The sequence below is a fragment of the Antrostomus carolinensis genome, unplaced genomic scaffold (genome assembly GCF_000700745.2).
Source record: "Antrostomus carolinensis isolate BGI_N321 unplaced genomic scaffold, ASM70074v2 scaffold4748, whole genome shotgun sequence".
NCBI lineage: Eukaryota > Metazoa > Chordata > Aves > Caprimulgiformes > Caprimulgidae > Antrostomus > Antrostomus carolinensis.
Window position 1 is genome coordinate 35,474 of NW_010333541.1, and position 7,863 is coordinate 43,336.

The 7,863-nt window shown below is 38.3% G+C and overlaps 1 protein-coding gene across 1 annotated transcript; it reads right to left on the reverse strand.

Moving 5' to 3' along the window:
- Window positions 1-3,135: 3,135 nt before the first annotated feature.
- Window positions 3,136-7,255, reverse strand: FBXO5 (F-box protein 5). The gene is made up of 4 exons (XM_010173885.2): window positions 6,534-7,255; window positions 6,118-6,208; window positions 4,751-4,912; window positions 3,136-3,432 (listed from the first exon to the last, which is right to left on the reverse strand). Exons 1-4 carry the CDS (start codon window positions 7,253-7,255, stop codon window positions 3,181-3,183), a joined length of 1,227 nt encoding a protein of 408 aa, XP_010172187.1. The 3' UTR covers window positions 3,136-3,180.
- Window positions 7,256-7,863: the final 608 nt, after the last annotated feature.

Sequence of the window (7,863 nt, forward strand, 5' to 3'; positions counted from 1 at the left end):
AGGAATATTCTGGCTCCATAAACTGTTCAGGCCACGGGGAACAGCTGCTAGCCACAGTAATTTACAGAGAACATCCCACCCTTCCTCACCATGCAGAGCCATGCCTAGAGATAAGCAAGTAACTGGGAGAAATCCACACCCTCTTGCACCAGTCAGGCAGAGGACTCTGTCAGCCTGCAGGCATCTATCACCCTCTGTAGATCTGAAAGGCGCAAGTCACTTGAGTAAGAAGCTTATCACATTCCCGCAAAGTCCCTGGTGCTGCCAATTGTTAGGTCTGAAAGTGGTTTTGACAACACAGCTGTGGTAGTTGGGGACTACTCATCTCCATATGGCCAGTGCTAGCTCTTGGGCTAGGTATGACTCTCACATTGATTACATATGAAAGGCAGGTTCAAGATATGCTCAGCACAGACATTAGCGACAATCTGCACCTACCACTTTCTTCCCACCTTTGGCACATGAATCACTCTCCTCAGCACTGGTTGGGGCACCTGCTAGCACTAACATCCAGTGCTCTCATTCTCTATAAGAAGCTGCTTTCTCGCTCAGCAGGAGATGCCAGCATGCCTGGGTGGGGACTGATTGTCCACTCTGTTTTTTTCTGCTGTATACCATTCACTTAAGCTATTTGTGAGGAGACCAACAATCACATGGCTTTCAGTAAGATGTATAGTTCTTATACAGGTCCAGTGCTCAGCATTATTGGACAACGTTTCAACTGTTGGACAAGATTACCATAAAGGAAGAAACAGCTGTGTGGTCACCCCAGATCCCATCGTTCTCTTTGGAAATTTTGCATAAGAAAATTGCAAGCATTGGTAACAGGTCAAGGTCCTTAAGGAGCTCCTTCATCTGTCTCTTGAAGGCTGCCATTTTGAAGGTCTGTTCTGGTTATTAACATTAAAGCTGGTAGGCAAGGGTCTGAGGATCAGGATAAGACAAAAATGGTTGGGCAAGAGGAAAGAAACAGCCATAATGGTTTGCAGCAGACCCATTACAGCTTGGCCAAAGTTTTGTTAGAAATCAAGTAATCTCACCTTTCCAGCAAGATTTTGAGTAGAAGATAGTTGCCATTTATTATGCAGAAGTTAGTGAAAAATGTGTTTCTTCATATTGTTCCTCTCCAGTTGTGACCACTGAAGCCACATAGTCAAATTCTTCCCTCTTATCTGTAGGTAACAAGAAATTTTCCTCAAAATTCTGCTTAAGATAAATTTCAACAGGAAACAAACAAAAAAGGCTGTTGTTCACTCTCTCTCTGTACAAATCCTTAGGCCTATTTGAGGGTGGATAGTTACCCTTAGCAAGCTCAAAATCTGAAAACATAAGCCTGTAAAGTTTATAACATCCACATTCAGATCAAAACAGACACACAAATTTTAATTCAAGGGGGGTTGGACTAGATGACCTTTAAAGGTCCTTTCCAACCCAAACCATTCTATGATTTTATGTATCATACTCTGCAACACCAGTCTGAGTGTGGATGCCTGTGCTGTATTTATCAAAATCAAAGTAGAAAAGGGCAGTTCTGTCCAGACCACATTAAGATATTTGTGCTCTTCAGGACATGGGGATTTCAGTAGACACAGATGAAAATTTCTTAACAAAATTTTGTTTATAATTTCTTATCTATCTGTGCTCAGCCTACTAAGACTCACTGTGGTCACATGGATGTCAAGCGCCTGACCATTGCCTTTTCCACATCTCACAAATACTAGTCACCAATGTTGTATAGTTGAGGGCTGCTACTTCCTATACAACCACCACTCCTTCTGGCCTGCAGGGCTGGTTGGTAAAGATGGTATAGTCTAATTACATACAGAAAATTAACAAGTACAGGAAAAGTGGCCATGCAGTATCTAACTACTGTCCCAGATCAAGGAGAAGGACTTACAATGCTGCCTTCCCAGTCTGTTATCTACTTAGTAACAGGAAAAAAACCCACCCAAACCCCAGACATTTCCAGAAAATGATCAGTTCTTTTCTTGAAAGCTTGCCTTTCTTTGCTGCAGAATTACAAAAACTTTATGGACATTAAGCTAGTTCTGCAACAGCAGCATAAATTCAGACAACAGAAAACCTTCCATTGACTGCCATGGTTCAGAAGCTATCAGCAATTACTGCTAAGAGCCTTTAGGTGAGCTGCAGGAACACAGCATGAGAATGGATTCAGTATGTTTTACACAACGTCAGGAGATTTGCACTTTGTTAAATCAGCATTTTTAAGAAGCACATACTAGAAAACATAAGAAATGAGCATGAAAAGTAATCTTTTATGATAAATAGGAAGTCCAGATTTGCCAAGTTGTTGAGAATAGTAATTTATTTTCACATTTACAAGACAAACATGAATAATATTTAAAGTAGTATTTACAAATATGTACAAATATTAAAAATTTATCTTATGATTTGGAAAAAAATGGCAAACAAAGTATTTTTTTAGCAGTATAGCCAAGATACAGTACTTTTTTTTTAAGTTGGAAAGGGTATCACCTCAGTTCAAGGAAAACATTAAGTTTCTGAATGAAGAAATGAAGGAAGAGCAAGAATTTAAGATTACCATAAGGTAAATAATCAGAGAAAATGGTATTAGGAACTTTCACATTTTAAAATCAAGGCAAAGCCTTGAAAAAAACCCTCAAAACAATAAAATCTAGGCTCCCCCATAATTTTATGTTAAAAGGGACTTCACTCACCTCACTTGACATTCTCACCATAAATGCTTTTAAAAAAACTTTTGAACAAGAGCAAACATTTAAATAAAGCACAGTTTACACATTTTTCCCTTCTGGCATTCAAGAATTGCTAGGGTTACACATTGGAAAGCTACTTGCCAAAACTTTTTTGTTTCGTTCAATATTATTGTGGGGTGTTTTGAAGACTGAAACGCAACAGACAAATTGTCAGGACAGTATTTAAAATGTTACTAGAATCCATATCCAGAATTTTCTTTTAAATTTATAGATTAGTAAGACTTTTTAAAATGGGTATTTCTGATGATTCCTAGGAATTTGAACACAACCAAATAGTACAGAGGAATAATAAAATTAACCTTTTTTTTAAATACAGAATAGCAGAGAGCATTTTTTTTGTTTTGTTTCATTTTCTTTGTTGCTAACTTCATATCCTAAAAAAATTTTTATGGGACATCTGACAATTTGTATCGGGATGGATGGATCACAATCGCCGTAGATTCTGTTTGCTTTTCTTAGTCCCAGGAAGCGGCCCCAGCTTCGAGTTGGGCTTCACTGGTTTGCCACTCATACAGTCACTGCAGCTGTGGTAGCTGCACATGCACTTTGTGCAAAAGTCAAAGCCGCAGCTTTCACGGTTGCACATTGCTCTTTGCAGATAGGAGTCGTACTTTGCAGGTGAGCCACAGCGATGGCAGACTTTAAGGCTTTCAGTGTTTTTCAAGGTCTTGGCAGCCTGTTGGAAAAAGCATATAAAGATGACCGGAGGGTAAATACACACCCCAAACATTCCCTGATGTTATCTAAGTGCCACAAAACATAACTTCTATTCTAGAGAGATAAATTACAAATTTAGCCTAATTCTGGTTGTATCAAATTCTGATGGAGATTGAACAGAAATAATCAGCCTATAACTGCCAGTACTTTGGACTGGAATAGAAGCAGCAATTTAAGAGTTTAAATTTTAAATTTAAAGGGCAGACAGACTAAATGCAAAGCAGTAAGAAAAATAGCCCTCCTGAATCCTCCAAACATCATCCAAGGATGGCAATTTAGTTAACTTTAAGAAAATAAATCAGAATTCCACTTAAATCGAACATTTTTGAAAAGTAAGCAATGTGTCCAGAAATCTCAGCTGTGGAGCACTCAGCTTGAGACACCAAATGGAAGCAATTCCTACTTCTCTCCAGTGAATTAATTTTTGACACAAAACCAGATCCAGCTTTCAGAATCATTCAGCATTAATTATAGACCTGTATAACACTCTATATCATTCAACTGTTAAAAAGCAAAATGTCTTTGTAATCTAAATCTGTGTGTACAGACACATATGTTTATCAAGGAAACATTTTAGACTTGTACTTCGGTGTACAGCTGAACTTTCAGATTCATAATGCTACAAAGTGCTTATATAGTAGTATCAGAGCAGCTTGATCATACTTCCCAGTGCAATTATATTTTCTTTTATTGCACCAGTTTGCAGAATAAGACTTCTGAGCTTGAGTGTAAAAACTTTTTCTAGTTAGGAAAATCTGTTGCTTATTAACAAACAATAACTTTCAATAAGCATTTTAAAAAGTTTTATAAGACCCTTGCAACATAGACCTGCACTTATATGAAAATTGTCCGTCAGCATTGAAGCAAAATTGATAGTTTTTGTGGGATTCCTTATGTGGAAAGCATGTCATTCATTATAAGCCCATGGAAACTCAAAGGACATTACTAAACATTTTCATGTCTGATCCAAGCCAAAATTTAAGCCAAAATTTAAGCCAAAAAAAGACAAAAAAGCCATTTGAGGGTGCCTAGACACCCTGGGGCGGCAGGGGGGACGACGACAGTAGGGAAGTAGAACATGTTGATGTATCAATATTCTCCACTTAGTTTCTGACATTGCCTTAGAATAGGCTCAATAAGCAAAATCTGGCAGCCATACTAGTAAGAGTTCTAGCCACTTCAAATTGGAGATATTACTCTTAGAAATATTCTTTATAAGCCGATTGTGTGCCAGAAAACATGTGAGAAATTAAGGATGAATGAAAATCAACAGTTACCTCAGAAAACTCCATGAGCCTGCTGTGATTCTTCGGCACTTTGGATCTGGTGCCTTTTTTACTTGAGTTGTTTGGTGGAGTTGCTTTCTGAATGGAAGCTAAAGCCGCTCGGTAGAGAACATACTCCCTTGTTGCAGCATGTTCTGATGCCTTAGTGCCATTCTAACAAAAAGAAAAACAAGAATAAAATTTGAGAAGAGACTTACCTGATACTGACTTATTATTTTACAGAAGTCAACAATTTATTTTTGATCCATCCTCCTGGCTAGAAGGTTTCCAATAATAAAGCTTCATACCACGTAGCATGTTAATTTTACCTTAGCTTTCTCAGTTACTAATGTTATAAATGCGTAGCATAGATCCCTAGTTCAGATCATCAAAACCAACCATGTTCTATTATGTAATGCAACTTAACTTTCAGTTTAACACATCATAATTATTCAGGCAGAATATATAACCTGGTCACCGAAATGTTTCAAAGTGCAAAGCAATATTCCTAATTTTTTTATGGTGAACAGGGATGCTTGAAGTTTTCTGAGAAGTAAACTCCTCCCACCAATTTCCTAAATTTGCAGTTCAGGTTAAAAAAAACCACACAATGGCAGGGAGGTAATCAAACTTTATGGGATGAATGTTCAATAGTGTCCAACTGTTTCATCCTAACAGGCTAGTATAAAATTATATACAAAATTCAAACTAGTTGACTACCATAGTCTGTGGCAGATCCTAAGCCTTGTTTCATTGTCTCTTAAGGAAGAAAAACACCCCTAGTGTTTTAAAAGAGTCCTGCCTTGGTAAAGTGCAATGCTAGTATGGATGGATCTTGTATTTTATTTCATAGGACAAATGGGCATGAGGAATAGCTCATAGTGCAAAAAGCTTCTCAGTTTTCTGTATTCAACATGTTGCACTTCAGAGACTGTTGCTAGAAAGTCTAAGCAGAGAACCCGAGTCACACAGTCAGCTGTGTGGTTTCTCTCAGGCTCTCTCCCTTCTGGATCAGTGGGGAAGCTGAAGTAAGCAAGCCTCTGCTGAGGATCTCCAGGGCAGGGCTGGAACTGACTTTCTCCTTCCTGCCTTCCTCTGTCACACAGAACATGTGGAAGCTCTTAAGAACATCTGCATCTCTCCTTTGGTAACCTTCTCAGTCAACCTTTCTTGGACTCCGAAGACAGTCTATACACTACCAGTAAAGTGACTAGTAACACTTGAGACAGGGCATCCTAATAGGCCAAAATGAAACACTCCAGTGACAATGTTTTCAATCTAAGAAACTCTTCCGTAATCCCTTAAGGCTGGGAAGAGTCTTGAAATAGCACAAAGACACTGGTTTAGGCTAGAAAGATCCAACAAGTGTGGAAACTTACAGGAAGGTTTTTCACAGCTTTACTATACATTTGTAAAATCAATTTATCTTCTTGTAGAATCTTCTGCCACGTTGTGCTGACTTTGGCAAAACTGTAAAGACAATGCAAACACATCAGTTACTGCCTAGGAAAGGGAAAAACTTTTTATTTTATACTAGGAATAATTATGTAATCTTTTTCATTCATGTAGAAGACAGGATATGTTCACATTTGTGGTCTTTAATTTGCCTTTTAGGGAAAAGACACATTGTCCATGTATATCATGTCTTACATCAACAGTTCATGTTCTAATATATTAATACATAATACCAACCATTGTATTTGTCAATGTCACAGGCCCCATATCTAAAAAATTCTTAAGCCATCTGATTAGGTTACTTTCCCAATTAAATAAAATTAGATCAATATATACTTACTTTATTAAATCCATCTCGCTGAGATGCCTTAAGATGTTTGCTAATACATGCTTCAGGTTCTTTTGGAAGAGTTCGGCAAGAATGTCTATTCTATCTAATCCCATTTTCCTTCCAATTAGGTTACAAAATTCAACTTTTCCCCTAAAAACAATTCTGTCTACTGCAGCCCAAGACCTGAGATTTCTTTTACCATTTTTTTTCAAAGTTGAGCAGATCATTTCTTCATAATGAATTACTGGCAACAAAGTCTTCTTTGAAAACTGTGCTTCATTTTGGTTCTTCATGAGACAATGCTTTGGCGTGCCACAGAGATTCCCAGCCAAAGGTATGCTATCCTCATGTTCTATTGCATCAGCATATTGATTACTTAACATAGAGGAATAACCACTGTCCTCATTAAATTTACCGTTTTCTAGTGCCTCCATTTCATAGATACCTTCATCAAGTCTCTGGGTTACTTCTTTGTTTTCTTTGTTATGTACTGGTCTTCCTTCATCTTCAAGATCTAGATTTCTGGTGGCTGCATGGTATGAGTCACTAAGGAGTATTTTCTGATGCTCTTGAGCACAGCTTTTACAAAAGCCTTCTTCATAATTCACAGGGCAGGATTCTACCAGTCTTGTTTTTTCTACAGCAGACTTCAATGGTGCAAACCCAGCATGAAGAGGCGTACAATCAATATCACATTTCATTTTGACAGAGTGGCTAAGGTTTGATTTCATTATTCTGTTTGTATCCTGCAAGAAACAAGGACAGTATTACAATACAGCATAAACTGCATCACAGATTCTTTTTCTTATAAAGAACCAATCATACCTTCCTTCTGCATTATGAATTTGAAGCTTTTATCTAACTCACCCTCCAGTGTCTAAAACACAGACAACTAAAGGAACTAAGATTTGATCAGACACAGCTTAAATCTATGCGAGATGCTCTCAAAATGAGAGCTTTACACTGCATATAACTGGGGTGAGGAAACTGACCAGATGGTTTACTTCATCACCATTTCACCAACATAGATTACTTTCAGACACACCAATACCTCCACTTCCTACCCTAGATGCGGCAATATACTCAGAACACTTGTGGTCCCTGCTAGGGATGCCAGTGGCAAAGGGTCCATGAGTGACAGCAGGCCCGTGCAGGGGTAAAACAGCCTGAAGTTTGCATCCAAGGCCAGAGGCAATGCTATCTGGCATTTTTTAAAACGGGAGGAGGCTGGGTGGCACAGGAAAAGCGTGAGTGCTCACGGGCATGTGTAAATTACAAAGGAAAGCAGCGACCCTTAAACAATAGTCAAAGTGAAATGCAGCTCCCTTACTTACAAGCA

What these genes read in the sequence shown, in the direction of transcription:
- FBXO5 (XM_010173885.2), bottom strand. Translation starts at nt 7,255, where the DNA reads ATGAAATCAAACCTTAGCCACTCTGTCAAAATGAAATGTGATATTGAT. An exon ending in AAGCTGTGAAAAACCTTCCT is followed by an intron (nt 4,913 to 6,117) that starts GTAAGTTTCCAC and finishes TCTTTTTGTTAG; the next exon opens with AATGGCACTAAGGCATCAGA. An exon ending in GGCTCATGGAGTTTTCTGAG is followed by an intron (nt 3,433 to 4,750) that starts GTAACTGTTGAT and finishes TTTTTCCAACAG; the next exon opens with GCTGCCAAGACCTTGAAAAA.